Source organism: Panthera tigris, chromosome D3 (genome assembly GCF_018350195.1).
Source record: "Panthera tigris isolate Pti1 chromosome D3, P.tigris_Pti1_mat1.1, whole genome shotgun sequence".
NCBI classification, from domain to species: Eukaryota; Metazoa; Chordata; class Mammalia; order Carnivora; family Felidae; genus Panthera; species Panthera tigris.
This window is the reverse complement of record NC_056671.1, coordinates 56,398,751-56,422,457: the sequence shown is the minus strand read 5'-3', so window position 1 is coordinate 56,422,457 and position 23,707 is coordinate 56,398,751. Positions and strand designations below refer to the sequence as shown.

Genomic DNA, 23,707 nt, shown 5'->3' with positions numbered 1-23,707 from the left:
GAGATTTTGACATTAGAGGCTTAGAAATTAGAGTAAATTAGAAAGGGAAACCTCATTGTGGTTTCCATTTACCCGTAGAATTAGGAATAACAGAACGAATCCCAGGCAAAGAGTTTTATAAAATTTTACAACACTTTCTGCTTCCCCAATTATTTCTGTTTGATGTTGTTAAGCTTTTTTGTCCTCTAACATTAATTATATGTAAAAACTCTCAAAGCAAAATAAAATAAAAAATGCCTTGAGCTAGCTTTTAGGGTCACAAAAGAAGGAAAGTTTGGGAAAGGCAGACAGGCAGCTTGGTGGCAGTAGTCAAGTAGGAAAGTAAAATGGCTGGATTTCTGTGGCCTCCTAAATGGAGAGAAGAGGCACCAGAGTTAGTAGGCATGCCGGGGAGACAAAGTTCCAGTCCGAGTGTAAAGCAGTACTATACCGTCAACAGCTTGCTCACTTGCTCTCTCATTCGCGAAGCCAGTGGAGGCTGAGGGCCCTTTATGAAGGCCTGAATGAGGCAGAAAGCTGAAGCCTGAGAATCCTGGAATGCTTCTGGAAGGCTGGACCTGTGCTTTGAACATAGACCTTAAACAACAGGGCTCTTTTGTGTGGTTTCTGATGCGTGACATGTGACCTGGCAAAAGCAGCAACGTGACCAGTCCACAATTCATTCGTTTATTCAACAAATATTTATTGAGTTCTCCATGTACCAGGCAGTCAGCGTCCTAGAACTAGGGAGGATACCGTGGTGTACAAGACAAACAAGGTCCCTGCCTTTACGGAACTTACAAAAAAAAAAAAAAAAAGAAAGAAAGAAAAAAGAAAAGGAAAAAAACAGGAGAATAAATAAATGAGATCACTCTACTGTGCCATGAAGGGTGGAGAGACTTTCACTGAGACTAGGAATCTGGGGTCACAATGAACCTAAGAACTGAGGTCAGAGTGGGGAGGCAGGGAACAGACCACAGAGGCCTTGCAGGCCAATGTAAGGAGTTTTTATGTCATACTTAAGACAGTGGGGATCCATTGAAGGTCTTGAAATAGGGAAATGAAGTGGGCTGGTTTACTTTTGGTTTTTTTAACATTTATTTATTTTCAAGAGAGAGAGAGAGACAGAGCACAAGTTGGGGAAGGGCAGAGAGAGAATGAGATGCAGAATGCGAAGCAGGCTCCAGGCTCTGAGCTGTCAGCACAGACCCCGATGCAGGGCTGGAACTCACACACGGAGCGATCGTGATCTGAGCCTAAGTCGGACACTTAACCGACTGAGCCACCCAGGTGCTCCTGATTTACTTTCTAAATGATACCTTCAGCAGCTGTTTTGTGGTATAAAATGTCAAGCCCGAAGTCAGAAGAGGACCATGAATTCTTCAAATTCACTGAGATCACTGCCAAAACTCTTCATTAAGAGTCTCCTCTCGTTTCCCTGATAGATAATTTTGTCAAAATAAAGTAGTGTAACATGTAGTGGGAGCCAAATCTTGTTTCCCCCTTACTAGTTATGAGCTGTAGGCAAGTTACTTACTTGTGTCTCAATTATCTATCTCAGCTGTGAGATGGGGATAATAAAAGTTCCTACCATGATACAGTTGTTGTGAAAATGACAATATATGTGGCTGGTACAACGTAGTAAGCATTCTTAAATACTAGCCTTTATTACTTCTTTCAGAGGGCTACTGCGAGGATCACATGAGATAATAACTCCTGTGACACGGGTTATGAATCCGTAAAGACTATCTTAATGGCAGAATTCTCCCTTTCTTTTCCTTGTCTCTTAAACGGAACACAGAACTCTGGGCTATCCGAGGAGAGGCGCCAGGCCAAGCGCAGTCTCAAAGCGGTCATTGTCGTCGCACCGCCCCTCCCCCGCCCGGAGCCCATCTCCATGGCAACGCGGGGCTTCGCCTCTCCCCGCCTCCTGGGACCCGCAGACCGGAAGCAGTCCGTGCCGGGGGCTTCTGGGAAACGGCTTGTGAGCGGCGTTTCTGCGTCTGCTTTGGACAGCGAAGCTGCTGCGGATCCCGAGTCGGAGGTTTGCGAGAGAATGGGGGAAGGGCGTGAGGGGGACGCTGGGCTAAGGGGCTGCAGTCCTTTTGGTAGGAGACAGAAAAGAAGCCTGGCGGGGACCTTCCTCGGCTTGCCGGGAGGCGCGGACAGGCCGCTGTCTCCGTATACAGCAGTTGGGGGGGCTGGTAGAGGTAGATGGAAAGCCAGATTGGGCTTTCAGTACCATCGGAGAGTCCTCCATCCCCTGTGTCCTCCGCGACCCTCGCCTTTCCCCCTCCCCCCTCGGCCGGTTTTGTTCTATTTCGAGGCCTGGCGTCTCGCGGAGGGTTCTGGGACTCATTTTGGGCGGAGGTGGGAGAGGGCGGGCCTTGCGCGGGGGCTGTCGGGGCTTGTAGTACCGCCGGACGCGGGCGGAAGTGCCGTGGCCCCGACGTTGTTGGGGCAGTGTGGCCTTCGGTCATCCGAAATCCGTCGCAGCCCCAACGTTGTTGGGGCAGTGTGGCCTTCCGTCATCCGAAATCCGCCGCTGCTAGTGCGGCGAAAAGGGGCTGGGGGACGTCGGGGCGGGGTTTGCAGCGGAACTCTGCCGGAGTGAGGCGAGGAGATCACCTGGGACTCGGCTCCCCGCCCAAACACTAGGGATCGCGGGCCTGCCCACCTTGTATCTCCTTCACGGCCCAAGGGCCGGCTGCAGTAAGAGAACGTAAAAGGAAGATAAATTTCTTTTCTATAGAATGATTGAGCCTTTGATAAGGTAGGATCCTGGAATAGGAACCAACTCATCTGTTGGCTAAACCCTATGTAGAAGGCCGCCACACTCCAGAGTACTTAATTAAACCTGTCTGCATTACTTGTCTGTGATAAGGTCTTTTGTGATAACTAGACTCATGAGGGTTACAAGAAGTTTTTTGAAACCATTGGTTTTCAGATTCTGGCCCTCAGTAGATACATTGAGTAGCTGCGTGGTTCATTCCTAGTATGTGTTGTAAACAATGGCATGGGCATGACTGTGCAAATACAAGGAAAGGATCAGAAATAGCACAAGATTTCCCTGAAGGTAGAAGCTGGGGAAACAGTGAGTCATCCAGTGAGCGATGATGACTCTGGGCCACTGCAAGAAGTTAAGATGTTATGAGAGTACCTTTTATTCACTGAGTTTGCTGTGATTAATGCCGGTCATTACAGATTTAAATGTAGTTCTGGGGGTGGTGAGTGGCTGAATATTTGCATTGCGTGGCATCTAGTGGTTAGTTTTTTCAGTATTGATCTGTTACTGAGCAAGTGGATATTTTTTCACATATATTTTGAGTTCAGGGAGTTCTTAAAAAATATTTCTGAACTCTTAAAAAACCTAACCATTAAAAAATATTTTGTTAAGAAAATTTTAAGCAGATAACAGAAAAGCAGTCCTTGCTTTTGAGTTGACCTACAGGTGTCCTGAGTTGCAAATAATGTGTTCCAGGGTCAAATGCATTTAGAAAACATTGAGTTGGACTGGTTCTTACTTGGATTCTTTCGATTAATGAAATAAGGTTTGTTGATTTAGTGGGTCACAGCTTGGCAAACTTTTTCTAAAGGGCCAGGTAGTAAATATTAGGTTTTTCAGACTATGTAGTGTTTGTTGAAACTGTTCAACTCTTATCACTGTAGTGTGAACTGTCAGCAAATACATAGAATTATTTATGGACGCAAACATTTTAATTTTGTATTATTTTCACATGTCATGAAGTATTCTTGTGGTTTTTTTCAACCATGTAAAAATGTGAAAACTATTCTTAGTACAAACATTGTACAAAAATGGGCAACAAGCCACGTTTGGCTGTGAGCTGTAGTTTGCCAACTTCTGGTGTAGGTTATTGATTGGAATTTTTAATCTGGTAAGAAAAACAAATATCTTTTACTTCCTTTATCAGCACATGTTCAGATTCTTAGGATATTTGGTAGTTGATGTATTTTTTTTTCCTTGTGCCTCAGGAGAGCCTGTGAAGAAAGCGGTATTTCCCTGAGGCCTGTATCCTGCCTTGATTGACTTTTCTTGAAGTATTATAAATCAGGATGTCTGCACAGTCCGTGGAAGAAGATTCAATACTTATAATCCCAACTCCAGATGAAGAGGAAAAAATACTGAGAGTGAAGCTGGAGGAGGATCCTGATGGTGAAGAGGGATCGAGCATCCCCTGGAACCATCTTCCTGATCCAGAGGTTTTCCGACAGCGATTCAGGCAGTTTGGATACCAGGATTCACCTGGGCCCCGTGAAGCTGTGAGCCAGCTTCGAGAACTTTGCCGTCTATGGCTCAGGCCAGAGACACACACAAAAGAACAAATCTTGGAGCTGGTAGTGCTGGAGCAGTTTGTTGCCATCCTGCCCAAGGAACTGCAGACCTGGGTTCGAGAGCATCATCCGGAGAACGGAGAGGAGGCAGTGACAGTGCTGGAGGATTTAGAGAGTGAGCTAGATGACCCTGGACAGCCGGTGAGTCTTATTGTGTCACTCTCCTGGGGCAGAAGCACTGGCATAGCAGTAGGCAGGGCTGCTGAGTTCATTCCACTCAACTAAGTTAGAATTATGTGTATTCCTCCCACCCCTGCACTGCTCCCCTCTGGCTATGCTAGGTCATATAGACCACCGCACTATATGTTTTGTATGGGTTCTCTTATGTGTTTTTAATTCTCAATCTCATCAGATTCCTTCTCAGCTGAGCCAGACTTTATTTTTTCCAGGTTTCTCTCCGTCGACGAAAACGGGAAGTTCTGGTAGAGGAGATAGTATCTCAAGAAGAAGCTCAGGGATTACCAAATTCTGAGCTGGATGCTGTGGAGAACCAGCTCAAGTGGGCATCCTGGGAGCTCCATTCCTTAAGGCACTGTGGTGAGGACCAAAACTTCAAGTGGGCTGGAGGGTGAAAGAGAGTGTGGGCCTTTTGTCCAGAACTCTTTGGACAAAAGGGGATAGGGAATAATCACCTTAACCTAATTTTGTACACATAGACAGACTGTGTATACAGTCAACAATTGATTTGTGGGCCCTCAGGTCTTTTAATCTTAGACATTAACGTCATCATCCTTTTCTTCCCTTTTACCTCTTTCTTGAAGATCTCCCCATTTCAGATTGGCATTTGCCTTATGTTGAGCCAGCACCCACCTGTAGATGAGGTCCCTCTGTTTCAGTATTGTTTACTTGCCATCTGTTTCACATCCTTTCAATCTCCTGCCTAATCCTATTGGTATAATAAGCTTAGATGAAGCCTCTTCAAATCTACCTATTCTTTTTGTAGCCACCGCTGAAGTCTTTTCTAAATTTTTAGCCATTTTTTTTTCCTCTAACATCCTGCCTAGAGTCTTTTTTTTCTAAGAAGCATCTTTTGTAGAAATGGTATTTGGGTAAAACTCTTCACCTTTTCTAAGTATTTATGCAGAAATAGGCTCCATAGCTAAAATATGCTTTAAGTATAGAAGAATTAAATAAAGAGCTCAGATTTATAACAAATCGCTTAAAACTAGTCTTTGCAGTATATTGGCAGTTGACACCACATACTTAGTATACTTTGATACAACCTAGTATATTCCTAAAACTGCTGGATTCTTTTTCATATTTGTTTTTGAGATTGCTTTGGGAATCTTTCCTTGAGGTAGTTGTAGGTAACGCTGGTGTGTGCCACAGATGGAGGCTCATCAGGTTTTCTTCCCATCTGAGGGGACTCTCGAGAGGGAGAGAGAGGGGAGGGAGAGGGAGAGCGAGATCCCAGTGCTTGTGAACCAGAACTGATGGGGTGGGGCTGGCGTCTGCTGAAAACCGTTAGTTTTACATGTTTCATGGGACATTGTTCTCTGGAATGAAATTTGAGAACCACTATCCTTGGTCATTGGAGGTGGCATTTTCTTGGGTAGAAAATTTCTCCCCTGCCTGAGTTTTAGAATAACTTTCCCTTGCTTGTAAATAGCTTCATTTCAGCAGTCTAGTCTTTACGACGCTTGGGAACTTATTTCTGTGCCATTTGTCCCCACATAACTTTAACACTTGCTTCTCCGTTGTTCATGTCTCCAGGCCTCCCTGACCCCCTGCAACCCTTCAGTCTTTCTGTTAGTCTTCTCTCTTGACTTTATCCCTTTCTTCATCATTTATTATAGACTTGCTCACTGTTTATTTTCTAATTGTTGCTGCTCACCCTGTAGTAACTGTTTGTACTCTGACAGGCTGGAAGTTTCAGGACAGTCTTTAAATATACTGTGTCCTGCGGGTGGGTGATACTACCTCATGTTGGTAATTAATTCAGGCTTTTGTTTCACTAGACTTACCTAACTGAGGCTTAAAAATAATAATTCACCTAACTAAGTACCATGGCAAATACCAAGTAGGGTATTTTACAGGAAAACTTTCATTTACTAAGGGCCTGTTAAATGTAAGTGTCATGTCCTGAGTTAACAATACCCTCAGCTCCTATTACCCTCAGTCTCTTATTACGACATCTTCTGGGTTCTGCTCTTAGTGTAGTGTTGGCCATGACCTGCCTTATCTTGCTCATTTCAGAAATAGTCACTTTTTGCCAGATCGCTTATTATTTACACCATCATGATTTGGTGTAATTTCTCCTTTTCTCAAAGCAAAAGAATATTACAAGGATTTCCCAACGGGCAATTTTTATATTTCTTACGAAATTTCATCCAGACCTAGCTGCAGCACTTTGTCTAACAATCATATAGAATCTGCCACATCTTTCTGCCCTTTGTTTTCTGACGAGTGTTGTAAAGCACACTTGCTTCTGTTACCACTTTTATTCAGATAGAACATCTTAGTTCTTCACTATGGGAGCATGCCATTACCCCCTTAGCCTCAGAATCAGTCATTTAATTTCCTTTTTTGGAGTAGGCAACCTTAACACTGGTTTTCAGGTTGCTGTTTATAGATGAATGCAAGCTCTTTACTTTTAGTTCACATTTACTAAAGTTTTCTTCAGGTCTCTTCCCTCCCAGAATAGGAAATGAGTGATATTTACATTTTGTCTCTATTTCAGATGATGATGGTAGGACTGAAAATGGAGCCCTAGCTCCAAAGCAGGAGATTCCTTCAGCGGTAGAATCTCACGAAGTTCCGGGCACTCTCAATATAGGTGTTCCTCAGATTTTTAAGTATGGAGAAGCCTGTTTCCCCAAGGGCAGATTTGAAAGGAAAAGAAACCCCTCTCGAAAGAAACAACATATATGTGATGAATGTGGAAAACACTTCAGTCAGGGCTCGGCCCTCATTCTCCATCAAAGAATCCACAGCGGGGAGAAACCCTACGGATGTGTTGAATGTGGGAAAGCGTTCAGCAGAAGTTCTATCCTCGTGCAGCACCAGAGAGTCCATACTGGAGAGAAACCCTACAAATGTCTTGAATGTGGAAAAGCCTTTAGCCAGAATTCTGGGCTGATTAATCATCAGAGAATCCATACTGGAGAGAAACCTTATGAATGCGTTCAGTGTGGGAAATCTTACAGTCAGAGCTCAAATCTTTTTAGACATCAGCGAAGACACAATGCAGAAAAACTTCTGAATGTTGTGAAAGTTTAAGAAATTACAAAAAAAAATCAGCACTCAGGTCTTTTTCTTCAGAAATGAAGACAAAATTAAAAACATGAAATGATACATAATAGTTTTATTTCCCTACATAGACGGTTAGAAAATCCACTGGGAAATGTAGAAAATCTTCACCCACCATTATTTTATTTTACCGTGAAAGAAATGATATCATACCTGCCTAGAAACTGAAATTTTAAACTTAATTCAGGTGTTAATGCCTAAATCTTCCATGTGATGTTTATATTCTTATTATTTTTCCAAATAATGAACTACCTGATTCTTTGTCCCTTAAAAGTTTCTTTTTTAGACAGACATTGTTTCTGTGTTGATCATTGAAATGTCTTTGCAAGGATACATTCCCTTCTACATTAAAAGGCAACGTAGGAATTACAAAATCTGAAAACCTAAACCATTTTTTAAAAATGTACCCTTCTGCTTCCTTTTACCTAACTTGGATATGCATTCAGAAAATAGAAGATAAAGGATGACCAAAAGCCTCAAAGTAAAATGAGCCTTAAAACTCAGATGAGAAGTGATGGTGATAAAACATCAAAAGTGAATGGGACACCTAGATTGGGGAAGATAAAACAAATACCATGATCCAGGAATTGAAGTATATCAAGAATTTATCTCCATTTAATTATCTGCCTGCAGGAAAACTCAAAACACACTTACCTTGTCTGTAATTTGAAGGCATCCTGCTAATGAGAATGTTCTGTGTTATCGGTAGAAAGTGGACAGTGAACAATAAGCAGTTGTAAACTACAAGAGTAGAAATCTTAACACTAGGGAGGAATTTGTAGTGAACAGCAGTGTTGAAGGGCAAATGTAAACAGAAGGGTAATGGTCTGTCTTGGCTTTTAGAAAACAAAAGAGACTTGAAGATCTAATTTATTTTGCCTTTCTTTTGGTGAAGGACAGAAATGTCCATGACAGGTGGGCAACAAGTATCAGGTTGGCTGTTTTATTCCTTTGGTACAAAAGGGTTGCACAGCAGGCTAACAAAGCAGCCATGCATTTATTATTAAACATTTTCTACCGACGAGGCACTGTGCTAGATACTGTAACCCTACCATGGGTAGGTAGATGTTTCTTCCACTGTAAATCATCGGGGGTTTGGTCTAAAGCTGTTTCATGTGAGTGAGCTGTTTCCCTCCATCGGAGCAGTCCTGGGGGAGGTCACCTCTGAGATTCCCGGAGCCATAGTCCTCCTACCAGGGTGTTGTCTTTGGGGGAAAGGAAGACTCAGCTCAGAGAGCTGGCCAGCTCTCCAGCAATCATCAGAGGTGAGTCCAAGATACTCCATCATGGTTTGGAGGTTTGTGGGTCTTTTAAAAAAACTAATCAATCTCTAGTAGCATTGAGGTTGTACTTACATGTTAAGTTGAATGGATTGTTCTATTTAAAAAATAATAGGTTATTAACAACTAGTTTATTAACTATCAGAATTGATTGAACTATTTTTTTTTAATTTTAAGTCTTAACACATTTTAAAAAATGTATAAAAGTAATACATTGTAGTAGTAGGCTTATATACTCCTTGGCTGAGAATCCCAAGTACTGTGGTTTTACTGTTTAGTGGCAAACTCTGGAAGTTAAAGTATAGAATATGAGAAAAGGCTTTTTTATAGTGGGCATTAATTGTGTGGAAAATGACCCATGTGAATTAAAAGATTTCATAGTTCCAGAGATTTTGGTTACATCTGGTGCTTGGATCAAATTTAAATGGAAGGTGAGATTTGCATGAGCCTGTTAAAAAGCATAGTAATAAATGCAAGGCCAGCTGGTGGTAAAGTGAGGCAGAATGGAGCTTGTTTATAGATTTTCTGATAACAATTAATTATAAGAAATGTGCTTTATAGATTAAGATTTATTGAAGTATAAATATGTAGTAATGATATAATGTATTTTAAGTTATACAAGAAAATGTAGGGACTTTTGTTTGGGTCTTTTTCTCTTTGTGGCTGAGAGGAAACAAGTCAATGTCCAATAAAGCTATAAACTCCTCCGCTCTAAGATAAAATGATCTTGAGTTGATTTATTTATTTATAACTGGCTTCTTTCCAAGTAGGTTTTGAGGTGGCATATTTTTAATACTTCTGCTGAGATGACAGAATTCTTGTATCAGAGTAGGTAAGAAGGGAGCATCCTCTCAGTGGCTAGAATTTCACCCCGTTTTTTAGATCTTACCTCTTTTGCATATATAAAGAAACTTCCCTGTGGTACATTTGTCATAAATGCCAAAGATGTTTGGTATAACGTCAGAGCTTAGAAAAAGCAGTGTTAGACTTGGCAAATACAAGTTTGTCTTGCCAGCTCTGATCCCTGTGTGTTGTTTAGAAAGGATTCTGAGGCGAAGGCAAGGCTCTGTGGGGAAAATGGGCTGGACCCCAAAAGACTGGATTAGGGTGTAAGGGAAAAGGAAGCAGCAGTCTGTGTACTCATCATCTTCTGTTAGTCCACGTCCCCACTAGACAACTTGATTTAAGATTGCTATTCAGTGATTTATTATTTCGGATATTCATGTATACCCACACAGATAATCCTGGTTAGCAATTCTGGGGGCTGGCCAGCCTCCGATGAAGTGACCTGGCAGTCGCCAAGCAGCGCCATCTGTTTGGTTCTTAAAAGAGCAGTCATTGTTAACGGCATGCAGGCCGCCGATAACTGCCCAATGGCTACTGAGCATTTGCTCATTATTGCTGAATTTCCTGCTGGTTTTCTTGGAGGTTAAACTCCCCACATCCACACCCAGTTGGTATTCACTCGATCGTTGAACAGTATGTTTATCACGTTGGTGTGAATTGAAGGGAGGGTTGTGTGGAAAGAATCTGCGCTCCAGGCATTGGGTCAGTCGCTATGCCTCTCTCACTTAGATTTGTAGTCAAGGAAAGGGAGATTCAGAGATTGTGTGACTTGCATGTGGCCAATTAGAGTTAAAACTCAAATGTAGTTCCGTGAACTTACAGGAATATATATTTTTTCACAGTGTAGTGAGTGACGGCTGTTAAACCTTGATTGATAAATCTGCTTTTTTATGGTTAACAAATTTGGAAGCTTATTAATAAACATATTCGTTTGCATTTTCTACAGTACAGAAATGTTAAATGAAAAAGGACATTCCTTTTCACAGTCTACTCAGAAGGAATAATTACTTGGTTTGCTATTCTTCCGGACTTAGGCAAATACATATTTAAGCAAACGTGTTGATAGTTGACACTTGTGGTTGCTGTGTGCGGGCACTGTTGGAAGCGCTTTACCACGGATTAACTCTTAGCCCTCACAGCAGCCGTATGAGGTAGGTGCCTATCCCCATCTTACACGTGCTGCACTGAAACTCGCCTCCCCTCCCACTAGGATGTAGACCTGCTTTTTTATGGCTACATACCGTTCCTCTGCATGAATATACTGGAATTTGTTTAACCAGCCCCTTCCTGATGGAAAATAAGTTCTTTCCAATTTTTTCATTATGGCTAAAGGCATAGTTATTAACATTGTTACCCATGTATTTTGCTGCCTGTGTGGATATTTCTGTAGGATAAATAGCTAGAAATAGATTTCTTGGGTCAGAGAATGTGCACGTTTAACATTTTGGGAAATATCACCAAAAAGATGGTACCAATTTACAACTCCATCAACTGAGTGCCTGTTTGCCTGCACTTCCACCCACCCCGAATCCTTAAATACTTTTAGCATTCTGGTGGGCAGAATTTTTCTTTTTGTTAATAAGGGGGAGCATCTTTTTATGTTTATTGGCCATTTGCATTTCCCATTGTGAACTGCCTTTGCCCATTTTTCTTTTTTTAATTAATAAATGACTACCATCTCATTTTATAAAACTTAAATGATACACAACTAGAAGAGCAAAGAGAGACCCTTTTTTTCCAGTGCTTCCAGTCTCATTCCACTGTCTAGTTTCATATACCTCCATCTAGTTCCCTTTCCATACATTTCCATATGAGTATACATACACATATAAATGCTATTTTTACATAAATAAGATCATGTATATGATTTTTCTGCAGCTTGCCTTTTTTTTTTTTTTTTTTGCGGGGGGGGGGGCAGGTGTGTCAGAAATCCTTAGGTCTTTAAATTTCTTTAATGGTTGATTTGAATAGGATCCAGTACTATGAAAATCCCGTTATTTAACTATTCCCTTATTTTGTCTCTTGCTATTACACTGCCAAAGTAAACATCTTCTTCATACATTTTTGTGCATGTGTGTGAATTTCTTTTGGACGGAGTTGTATGAGGTGGATTATTGGGTCAAAGGATGTGCTTCCTGATAGACCCATCTTAGCCTTTCCAAAGGTCTTCATAACTTTTTACTTTCACCAAATGTATGGAAAGTGCTCATTTCCCCACACAGCCTTACCTACACTTAATAATTTTTTTTATCTGATGGGCAAAAGAAGAAAAAATCATTTTGTATTTCCCTGATTAATGGTGAGGATGAGGTTATTTTCATAGTTTATTGGCCATTTTTATCATGGACTGTTCATATCCTTTACCTGTTACAGCTTTTCTATTGGGTTATGTGTGGATATATGTTGTTGGGTCTTTTGTTGTTGTTCAGCATCTCTTTCCCCATCCTCTGGTAACAGAATCCTTATTTATTGTGGGGAACCCATTCCCTGTGGCTGAGATGAGTACATGACCAGGTCTGGCCTTCCTGAGTCCTTCAGCTTCTTAGCCACAGTGATTAAAGAATGGGCATGTAACTCAAGCCAGGCTAAAGCGAGCTCTCAACAGAACTTCTGCTGGAACTCTTGGAAAGAAGGCTCTACAGAGATCCCACGAACTAAGGACCGTAAGCCTGAATTTACACCATGTGGAGAGAGTCTGAGGAGAAATTCAGAGGCTAGCAGAAAGGAATGAGAACTAAGTTCCGATGTCATTTTTCTGGAGGCCCTAGATCCAGCTGTGCCTAAAGCCTGCCCTACCTCCGAACTTTAAAGTTTTGTGAGCCAATAAAGTCCCTTTCTTGTTTAAAATAACTGAATTGGGTTTCTGTCCTGATTAATATAGGTTATTTGTATTTTCTTATTGATTTGTAGAAAAGCTTTGTAATTCTAAATCCTAGACTTAACACTTTATGCATTATATAGGTTAATAAAATTAGCATGGCCTTCCATGACTTGGCCTTTGTCAACTTCTGCCATTTGTTACTCCACTCTCTCTATACCACACATAACATTTTACATTCCAACAGTATCTAAACATTGGTGTTGGGAATGTTTGTGGATGAAAAGCTTTTCACACAGTTGTGTCTTTGGCATTTATTTTCCATCCTTTGTACAGATTTATTAACCTGGGACTCAGACTGGGGACTACACTGCCGAGTCTATGCTGTACCCACCTCCACCCATTGCTTTTGGGGCATTCCCTCAAGCATCCCTTGTACATGACTCTTGAAGCCCCTCCCTATGACCATCATCCCCTGCCACCCCCGAACATCATTCTCTCGGGCCCTCATTTTATTGCCAGGCTTGGGGATTTGAAGTTGCTAATGGCCAAAACTTAGTTGTTAGAATTTATATCCATTGCTTCTATGTGTGGAAACTACACATGGCAGTAGGGGAAAAAAAAAAAACAAAACCCATGTTGTATGTCATGTGATGAGTAGTATGGAGAAAATAAATTGGAAAAGAAAAATTCGAGGAGAGATAGGAATGATATAAAAAGCCAAGAGATTCTGGAGGACAGATGTTCCACACATGGGAACAGCAAGTGTAAAGAACTTCATGTGGGAGAAGTCCCTGATTTGTTCAAGATAACGGCAAGTGGGTGGAGTCACTGAAGCCGAATAATGAGGTCAAGTAGGTGAAGAAGCCAGGGAATAAATGGGGTAAGGGTGGAGAGTGGGGCCACATCCTGGAAGACCTGGTTAGCTATTGGTAGGACTAGGACTTTGACTTTGAAAGATGGGAAACCATTTTGGGGCAAAGGTCCTGAGAATAGAACAAAGTGTCCAGTTACCTGGCTTTTTAAATTCTTAAAAAATTTTTTTTCTGATGGTTAGAAATAAAAATCACCCCAAAAGTCACCCATGAGTCCACAGTCCTATTAACATTTTAATGTTCTCTATATACCTATAAAAATGATCTCTCTATACCTATTACACCAATATTTGCAGCAGGAAGAACAAATTAGAAAAGAGTAAAGTGTCTATAACTTGGTTTGTTAATGCCTTCTTTCCTCTTAACTTTGGATCCTCTGTGCTTCTGCCTGAATCTTCCACTGGATCTAAGCTGTCCTCTCACACTTACTCAAGGCATGTTCCTCCCAACAATCTTCACCTTGCATTCTTGATTTTCCTCTCCTGTATTTTTCTGACTATTATGCTTTGTTTTGTTTTTAAATCACAAACACACAAAATCTGTTAGGCCAAGATCCCAGATCTAACCTGCCTGAACAAATGCTGCAAAATCTATACTGCAAAGGCTGGGAGAGAGGGGATCCCTGAGAGATGGGAAACAAATGAAGCAAACGTGGGTTGTCTCAGTTAACTACCTGGAGAGAGTTTTTAGGCCACAGCATGGGGAAGGAGAACTCAAGCGGAGCCAGGCAGTCTCCCTAAGTTGAGAAGATGGAGCAAGGCATCCTGGGAGGCCAAGGTGGCTAGCTTTTGCAGGGCAATGTACCAGATAGGAGAAAACTAGACAGAACACTGGAAATCTACTCAAGTTGAATACTGATGAGCACATGTGTGTGTAGGGAAACTACCTGAGGTGGGGAAGAACCATCCAAAAGGATTAGAGGGAAAAATCAGTGGAACTCACAAAGGGTACCTGAGTAGAAAACCTAACAATCACAGGCGTCAGTGTAGTGTGCTCAAGGGCAATTTTGCACCTCCCACCCCACCCCACCTGACATTTGGCAACATCTGGAGACATTTTTGTTTGTTACAACCAGAGAAGATGCGTTCTACTGGCATCTAGTAGGTAGAGGTTAGAGATGCTGCTAAACATTCTATAATGCATAACAAATTACCCAGCGCTAAATATCAGTAGTGCTGAGGCTGAGAAACTGGGTTCAAACAGTAGGAAGGGTCCTGCTTCCTTAGTGGACAAAAATGAATCCTACACTCATACTCCCTACAAGACACTTAACAGCAAGATCTGAGAGGATAAAACTGTATCCAAGTAATTTAAATACATTCCAGAACAAAACAATACGTAAAAAATATCCAGCACCCACCAAGGCACAATGCATAATGTCTGGCATCCAATCGAAAATTATAAATCCTGCAAAGGGGCAGGGAAATACAACCCATAATAAGAAAAATCAATCAAATCAGCCCAGAAATGACAAAGAATTAGTAGACAAGCACATTAAGACAATTATAATTATTCCATATGATCAAGAAGCTAGTGGAGACACATCGAGACATGCAAGTTCTAAAAAAGCAACCAAACTAAGCTTCTTAGAGACAAAAACTACAATGTCTGAGATTAAAAAAAAAAAAAAATGCACAGATGGGTTTAACTGGATAAAACAAGAAAGCAAGGAAAAAAGTATAGTATATAAGACATAGCAATAGAAACTACCCAAAATGAAAAACAGGAAAAAAAAAAAACCTGAGAAAAAATGAATAGCGCATCAACATGTTGTGGTACAACTTCAAGTGCCCTGATATGTGTAATTGTAATTTGAGTCCTCAAAGGTGAGAGAGAGGAGTGATAGAGAAATATTTGAAAAAATAATCTATGGGATGCAGTTCTTATAGGGAAATTTATAGCTATAAAACACATTAGAAAAATAAGTCAATTCAGTTTCCTCAACTTAAATCTTAAGAAACCAAAATAAGAACAAATAAAACCCAAAGAAAAGTGAAGAAATAGCAAAGATTAGATTACAAGTCAATAAAATAGAAAAATAAGAGAAAAAAACATATATATATATTTTTTTTAAGTTTATTTTGAGAAAGAATGCAAAGAATCAAGGGGCAGAGAGAGGGAGAGGGAGAGAGAGAGAGAGAGAGAGAGAGAGAGAGAATCCCAAACAGGCTTTTCACTGTCAGTGAGGAACCTGATGTGGGGCTCAAACCCACAAACTGAGATCACGACCTAAGCCAAAGTCAGACACTTAACCGACTGAGCCACCCAGGTGCCACTCTCTATTTTTTTTTAAACCAAAAGCTAACTTTTAAAAAAGATTAATAAAATTAATAAACTTCTAGCCAGACTTATGGAGGGGGCAGGGGCACGGGGAAAGAAAGAAAATACAAATTACATCAGGAATGAGAGGTGTGATATTACCGTATATAATTAAAAATAATTTTTTTTGAGAGAGCGAGCGAGTGGTGGAGAGAGGCAGAGAGAGAGAATCTTAAGCAAGCCTCATGCTCAGGGCAGAACCCCAATGGGTGCTCAATCCCACCACCCTGGGATCACGACCTGGGCTGAAATCAAGAGTGACACTCAACCGACTGAACCATGCAGGTATCCCCGTTATACAAATTCTTATCCACATAAATATTTGTAAAGTTTGCTAACCTCCACATTGCTGATTCCAATACTCATTTCTTAGACTTATATTACTGGAGCCATCAGCCGCAGTATTTTGCATAATTGACATTTTCATTTGGCGTCAAGAACAACATGCCTGGGTTTTCTCTGCTTCGTGGGGCATTTTTTCTCAGTCTCAACGGTGCTAGTTCCTCATGGGTCTCTAGACTTTTATATGTTGGAGTACCTGAGGACTCAGTGTTCAAATCCCTTTTCTTTTCTACCTACATTCTCTTCCTAGGTGATCTCATCTCTTTAAATACCATCTATGACTGCAAAATCTGTATCTCGGCCTAGACCTCTTCTCTGAACTGCGGCCTTATGTATCCTAGGAATAGCCACTTTGATGCCTGCTTTAGTCTTGGTTCCTAAGAAAACAGAGCCTAAGATAAAAAACCTTATTGTTAATACTTTATTGGGGTGATGCAATCCCAGGAAAGGATAAGTGAGGGTAAACGGGAGGTGATGAAGGGGAGGAGAATACAAGTGGGTGTTACTGAGCTGTCCACAGCTTCAGAACAGCTGTTTGCTTAGTCTCACTGTGTTCAGAGCGCAAGTGCTATGGACTACTTCATCGCACCTCACCATGGGGTAGGGGAGGAAGACTTTTCTGCAGACTCTCCCTCCCTCTGGTCAGTTTCTATCAAAGGGCATGAATTCCTCCACACTTCCAGGTGGCACCATTCAGCCTCTCCAGCAGCCACCACTAGGAAGCCACGCTCTAAGACAATACAGCACGGGAGGAGTGGGAGTCCGTCCCTGCAGTCTTGTGGGCTTGCAGCCTCAGGGGTGGAGGTGCAGGCCATCTTCTTAGAGGGTTATCAGTATCAGAGCAGAACACCCACTCTGCAAATGGAAGGCAGTTTTTAAACTGGGTTTGGTACAATGACTAATTAGGCATCTTAAATCTAACATGCCCTAACATCAAACCTTTAATTTGTGCCCAAACATGTTCTCCTTATAGTTTTCTTTATCTTAGAAAGTGGCGATTTTGTCCTTCCTATTGCTCAGGCCAAGGGCCTTCCTGCTTCCCTGCTTGCTGTATTTTACTCCGTTCTCAGCATAGCAGCCAGATCATTTAAGTGCTGCTGATCATTAAGTCAGACGATATCACTTTGGCTCAAAATCCCCTTCCTTTTTGCCCTATTTAAATGTCAAAGGGGAACTGCATGTGCCACTTACTCTTAAACTCTTCAGAAAAAAACTCTACATAGATAGATAGATAGATAGACAGATAGATATCTGGATAAACAAAACAGGCAGAGAATTATAAAGAAATTATAATAAAATGTCGACATTTGGGGAATCTGGGTGAAGGGTATACAGGAATTCTTTGTACTCTTCTTGCAATTTTCTAGAAGTTTGAAATTATGTCAAAAGTCAAAGTTAAAGAAAATTTAATAGCCCAGAAAGGGGGAGGGAGAATTATTAAAGCAAAATCAGGGTAGGTGCTATTATTGAGAAAGCTTGAGGCAGGGGCAGGGTGCAGGGGATACTGAGAAAGCAATTATAAATATTCATTATAGTCATAATTTAAAATGATGTAGAGCTATGCTCATGGATATATAAAATGTTCATATTTAGTTTAAAATGTCCCAATATTTAGTTTATCATTATTGGTATCATTTTTGGAAAAAAAAGTACATATATATGTAGAATGGCATACACCGAAATTCTAGGTTTGCAAAATAGGTTTCCAGAGACAGTGACTTCTATCTTTATTCTTTTACATATTACCATTTTTTTCTTTTTACAATAAGCTAGCAGCACATTTATAATCAGCCAAAAAAAAATCAAAAAATGTTAAAAATAAAGAAAATTCTCATTTAGGTCGGGGTCAGCAAATGTTTTCTGTAAAGGGGCCAGATAATAAATATTTTCAGCTTTGGGGCCCTACAGTTTCTGTTGCGACTATGCAACTCTGCCATTATAGCAAAAAGCAGCCATAGATAATACACAAACAAATAGGCATGGCTGGGTTCCATTAAAACTTTACAAAAACAGGTGGCAGGCTGGCGTTCTTGTAGTACTTTGCTGACCCCTAATTTAGATGGATACTTTTTTCCCTAGAGTATGGCTTATAGGCATGAAACTGTTCTCATTCCTATAGGACTTCGTATGGGGCCCTCTGGACCAACTGATGGTCTGAGAATTTCACTGGCCCCGTGCAATTACCTGTATCATTTGAGTTAGCAGACTAAATGAAATTCAATGAAAATATCTAACCAAAACCACACTTATAAACAAATAACACTTTGTCTAGAGAAGTGTAATATGATAAATATGCATTGTATGATATTGTAGATAGATTCAGTCAGTCATAGAACTGGATCCCCACCGTTGGAAAGAAGATTCCTTTTAATATGCCCTGGAGGCTCAGCTGTAGCTCCCTGAAGCTAGAGTGATCAGGGGCCTGAGGATATCTTAGGAAGATGTGGAAAGATGCGTATGTCAAAATCCTGGAGAAAGCCAGGCTCCTCCTGGTCTTGTTCCAGGAATAAAATCTTCCTCTGTAAGGAGCATAATCCACAGCTTCCATAAAATTAGTTGGGTAATGTACCATTTTCCTATGTACCAATTTCCTATTACCTGAAGAGTTTAAGATTGGTTTATTTCTTCCTTTAATGTCTGGAAATATTCCCCACTGTGATATCTGGCTTGGAATATTTATGGGACAAATTTTAAATTATAGATAATTTCCTTAATAGACCCAGAACTATCCAGATTTTATATTTCTTCTTGTGTTAGTTTTGGATAAAATTTCAGAATTTTTCATTAAATCATTAATGGCATCCTTTATGTTATATTTGTAATGGCTGTAGATCTATAGTAATGGTCACTTTGACATTCCTTACACTGACAAACGGTACTTTTTTTTTTTTTGATCAGTTTTGCTGGGGGATTATCACTTGTATTCTTTTCAAAAACTGAACTGAAATATTTATTTTCTATTTCATTAATTCACGATCTACTATTTCTTTCCTTTCACTCTTTTTCTTTAATTTTTTTTTAATGTTTTATTTATTTTTGAGACAGTGAGAGACAGAGCATGAACAGGGGAGGGTCAGAGAGAGGGAGACACAGAATCCGAAGCAGGCTCCAGGCTCTGAGCTGTCAGCACAGAGCCCGACGCGGGGCTCGAACTCACAGACCGCGAGATCATGACCTGAGCCGAAGTCGGCCGCTTAACCGACTGAGCCACCCAGGCGCCCCTCTTTCCTTTCACTCTTGTTTTGTTTTCAAAGAAACTGTTTATTTTCTGTCGACCATATTTCCCTTTTCTGTTTAAGAGTCTGTGGAAGAACAGCTTAAAACCACTCAGTGGTCATTCCTAGCCATTCAGTGGCCTGAGCAGTGGGAGCTGCAGACCAGTCTTCAGTGGCAGGCTGCACGCTCCGGTCTTCAGTAGGGATCTGCTGAACAGGCACAGAGGCACCTGCCTACCTTCCGAGCAGTCAGGGAGCTCAGGTTGAGAAGCAGTAAGTCCAGGAACTGGAGCAGTCCATTCACCCTGAAAGTCATTCGTGGTCATAGCCTTTTCAGCAGGCCTTTTCATGGCCAGCATCTGTGGGCCAGCATCCACCTCACCAGACCCAGTGAGTGAGCCTCCTCGCTGCACGGGATGGCAATGTCCACGTAGAGCAGATGAGTTCGTGTTGACACACAGCAGTGGTAGGCAGGCCAAATAAGACACCTCTGTGAGAGGCTGGTAGTCAGCCCTGGGATGAGTAACCACCAGAAGTCCTGGCTCCCGCAAGGCTGCCTGCATCTGGTTAGTGAGGTTTCCGGGAGAAAAGCGGCCAGCATTAGGGGTGTGTGGAGTTATTTCTGGAGAGTGTATTGTAAGGCCTGGGAAAGTGAATGGGGTAACTGCTGAAACGTCAGCGATGTTCCAGTTTCAAGGCTGTCGGACGCGATAGCACTATGAGAACAGAGCCCCACGATCTCCCAGGAGCCGGTTAGGAGACAGACCTATTGTAATTGCCTAGCAGTCCTTGGAACTGCACATCTTCCCTACATGCTTTCACGTAAACACCAGATGTCTGGAGGCTCTTTGTGTTTTCCTCCCACGCTTCTTTGGTGTTTATACCTGATGAACATAAAATAAAGACCATGTGCAGTTGGCTGCTGCTGCTGCTGTTTCACTGGCAGAGGCAGCCCTGCCCGTCTGCTCAGTCTAAGGGTCTGAGAACATTTTCTTCAGTGCGCGGCTACAGGGGTGGCTCCAGTGACAGCAGCAAACTTCAGCACAACTCGCTGGCCAGTATTCCTGGAGGCCATGACACTGACATCAGTTGCGTTTCAGTGGCAACAATGACATGAGAGGCCAGCAGAAGCTTCTCCTAGGTTCTCTTCAGATTTATGATAAAGATGCCATCACTTTTCCTTTTGTAGAGGTGCTTTTCCATTTAGAAGTCAAGTTGCTGCCCCTAAGTGGGTTCCTGCTGCAAGGAATTTGAGAAGACGCTGTTCCCTCATTTGCAGGACATCAAACGTTCTGGACATGGTGCAAATTTCCCTTTAAGTTACAATGAGAACCCAGAACAGCAGTGTATGAACTTCTCTCTACATTCTTTCTTTAGATTTACTTGCTATTGTTTTTAATTTCTTGCAATGTATATTTAAATCATTGAACTGCAGCCCCTTCTTTCCTAACACATGCACTGAATGTTATAATTTTTTTTAATTTTAATTTTTTAAAATAAATTTCTCTTTAATCAGGGCTTTAGTTGTATTCCATAATTTCTATTTTTGTCTTGAGAAAAATACCTTTAAAATTTCCATTATGCTTGCTTCTTTTATTCATAGGTGATTTATTTTTTTTTTAAAGTTTATTTATTTATTTTGAGAGAGAGAGAGTGTGTGTGCATGTGGGGGAGAGGCAGAGAGAGGGAATCTCAGGCGGGCTTTGCACTGTCAGCCTGCTGCGGGGCTCCCGACATGAAGCTCAAACTCACAAACCGCCGAGATCATCGAACAATTAACCAACTGAGTCACCCAGGTGCCCCATCATATGTGATTTGAACGGTCTTAATTTCCAAACACTTGGGAATTTTTTTAGTGTGTATGTGTGTGTGTTACTGATTTCTAGCTGATTTCATTGTTGTCTGAAAACATATGCTAAGTCTTGCTGTCCAATGTGGTAGCCACTAACCAGAGGTGGCTATTTAAATTAATTAGAATTAAATAAAATGTAGTTCATCAGGCACATTAACCACATTTTAAAATGTGAACAATACTGACAAGAACATAAAAAGTTCTATTGCACAGCACTGCTCTAAATTATTTCAATCTGATGAAATTTGGTGAGGCTTGCTTTACAAGCAAGCACATGGCAAGTTTTGGTAAATGCCCTCTGCATACCTTAAAGAGGTTTTCTGTCATTGTTGGTTGCACTGTTATCTATATGTCAATTAGGTCATTTTGTTAATTATATTATCCATGTATACTATATTCTTTTTTTTAAGTTTATTTATTTACTTTGAAAGAGAGAGAGAGGGAAAGAGAGAATCTCAAGCAGGCTCTACACTCAGCGGAGAGCCCGATCTCATGACCATGAGATTATGACCTGAGCCAATATCAAGAGTCTGCAGCTTAATTGACTGAGCCACCCAAGTATCCCTATACTCCTCTTTCACTGTAGATATCACAACAGGCATTCTTGTTTTATTAGAATCCATTATAAATTAGCACTTCTACCATTTCCCTGATAATGTATTTAGGTCCTGATTTGAGGCATTATTATATTTTCTTATAACCCATCTTCATCTAGATTTGCCCTCAGATTTACACTTTCTGTGGCTCTTCATTTCTTCTTAAACTTGTTTTTCAGTCTGGAATCATTTCCCTTTTTCCTGAAGAACTCCTTTTAGTATTTGTTTGAACCTATGGGCAGTGAATTCTCTTGTTTTTGTTTATCCGGAAATGTCTTTACGTTGCCTTTAAAATTTTTAAATTTAATTTTATTTTTTTGAGTATAGCTGACATACAATGTCACACTAGTTTCGGGTGTATAACATAGGAGTCAACATCTGTACGTGTTATACTATGTTCACCACAAGTGTAGCTACTGTGTCACCATACATATTGTCTTTGCTTTTAAAAGTTATGCTTCCAAGATATTACATGATTTTCTGGCATTATGTTGAGAAGTTAGTCGTCAGTCTTATTTGTTGCTTATTTGAATATAATGTGTTTTTTTTCTTTTTTATATATATATTTTTTCTTTTTATTTGGTTTTGTTAGGTACTATGATGTCCTCAAGTGTATTTTTCTTTGTATTTATTCTGCTTGGTGTTTGTAGTGCTCCTTTAATCTATGGCTTGATATTCATGAGTACTGGAAAATTCTCGACCACTCTTTCTTTAAATAGAGCCTCTTCTCATCATCTTATCTCATTTTGAGGCTCAAATTATTTGTATGTTAGATCTTCTTACAATATTAGGTATGATGCCTATGCTCTCCTCTGCATTTTGTTTCTTTTTCCCCTTCCTGCTTCTGCCTTGGTGTTTATTTACATCTTTCAGTTCACCAATCTCCACTTCAAAGTATCCAATCTGCTGGTAATCCTATCAGTTGAGCTCTTAATTGCAGTTGTTACATTTTTCAGGTGTAGAACTTCCATAAAACAGTTTTCATAGATTTATTAGAATCTATCTAATAAATTCTGGTAACACTTATTCATTAACATATTGTTACGTATATTAATTATAGTCATTTTAAAGTCCATGTCTGGTAACTCCAATAACTTTATCACTTGTGATTTTATTTCTAAACATATGTTCTTTCTCTTGGTCGTGGTAGCTTTTTTGCATATTAATTTTTTATTGACATAAATTCACCTGCCATATAATTTACTCTTTTAAAGGGTTGACTCCGGTGGTTTTTAGTAAATTCTAAAATATGCAGCAATTGGCACTAATTCCAAAACATTCCCAGCACTCCAAAAAGATACCCTATACCCGTCAGCAATCAAACAGCCAAACTTCCAAGTGGTTGCACCATTTTATATCCCCACCAGCAACATGAAGGCTCCAGTTTTTTCCACATCCTTGTCAACGCTTGTTACTGTCAGATTTTTTTAAATTAGATTTGTATAAGCAGTGTTACTTTTATAACTCATTTCTAAGACCTAGCGAGCAAGTTGATTTAGAGAACTGGGGAGAGTGAGGAGCGTAGGATGGCTACCAGTTATTTCATCTGTATGGCAAGGTGTTTAGCAGTGCAGTTCACCAGAACAGGGAATTCAGAAGGAAGATATCATGCGGGTGTGTGTTAAGCTCATGACACTAGGTAGAAGTGTGTAGTAAGCAGACAGCTCTTAAAATTTACTCTCATGAGAGAGGGGTACACTTCAGATATAAACTTCATCATCCTATTTTCTTCTTCATTTTTTTAATTCCCAAAGGAACAGATGATAATTCATTGTACACTTTTTTCCTACTGACTTCACAACTTATCATCATGTGAATACCTTTTAGCTCCTCTACTAGTGACCCTCATGCTTTTATTTCCAGGCTTCCAAAAGAGTTTTTCTTTCTGTTCTTCCCTATTTATTTATTTATTTATTTATTTATTTATTTATTTATATTTTTGAGAGAGAGAGCGTGTGTGAACACAAGTGAGCAGAGGTGGGG

General features: G+C 40.6%; 2 protein-coding genes across 3 annotated transcripts in view; both read left to right on the top strand.

Moving 5' to 3' along the window:
* The window catches only part of LOC102964456, an 86,375-nt gene that overhangs the window by 26,249 nt on the left and 36,419 nt on the right, over positions 1-23,707 (top strand). Inside the window, exons 6-8 of the mRNA XM_042961572.1 lie at positions 1,781-2,589; positions 4,053-4,473; positions 4,722-4,888. Of these exons, the coding sequence (XP_042817506.1) occupies positions 1,781-2,589; positions 4,053-4,473; positions 4,722-4,888 (1,397 nt within the window). The remainder of the gene's footprint in view (positions 1-1,780; positions 2,590-4,052; positions 4,474-4,721; positions 4,889-23,707) is intronic.
* ZNF24 (zinc finger protein 24) lies at positions 1,848-9,727 on the top strand. 2 transcript variants are annotated; one of them, XM_007090741.3, is made up of 4 exons: positions 1,848-2,023; positions 3,973-4,473; positions 4,722-4,869; positions 7,013-9,727. In XM_007090741.3, the coding sequence occupies exons 2-4, from the start codon at positions 4,054-4,056 to the stop codon at positions 7,549-7,551; spliced, it is 1,107 nt and encodes a 368-aa protein (XP_007090803.1). In that variant the 5' UTR covers positions 1,848-2,023; positions 3,973-4,053; the 3' UTR covers positions 7,552-9,727. The 2 variants fall into 2 exon arrangements, with proteins under 2 accessions (XP_007090803.1, XP_015396855.1); XM_015541369.2 differs by lacking the exon at positions 1,848-2,023 and adding an exon at positions 2,400-2,752.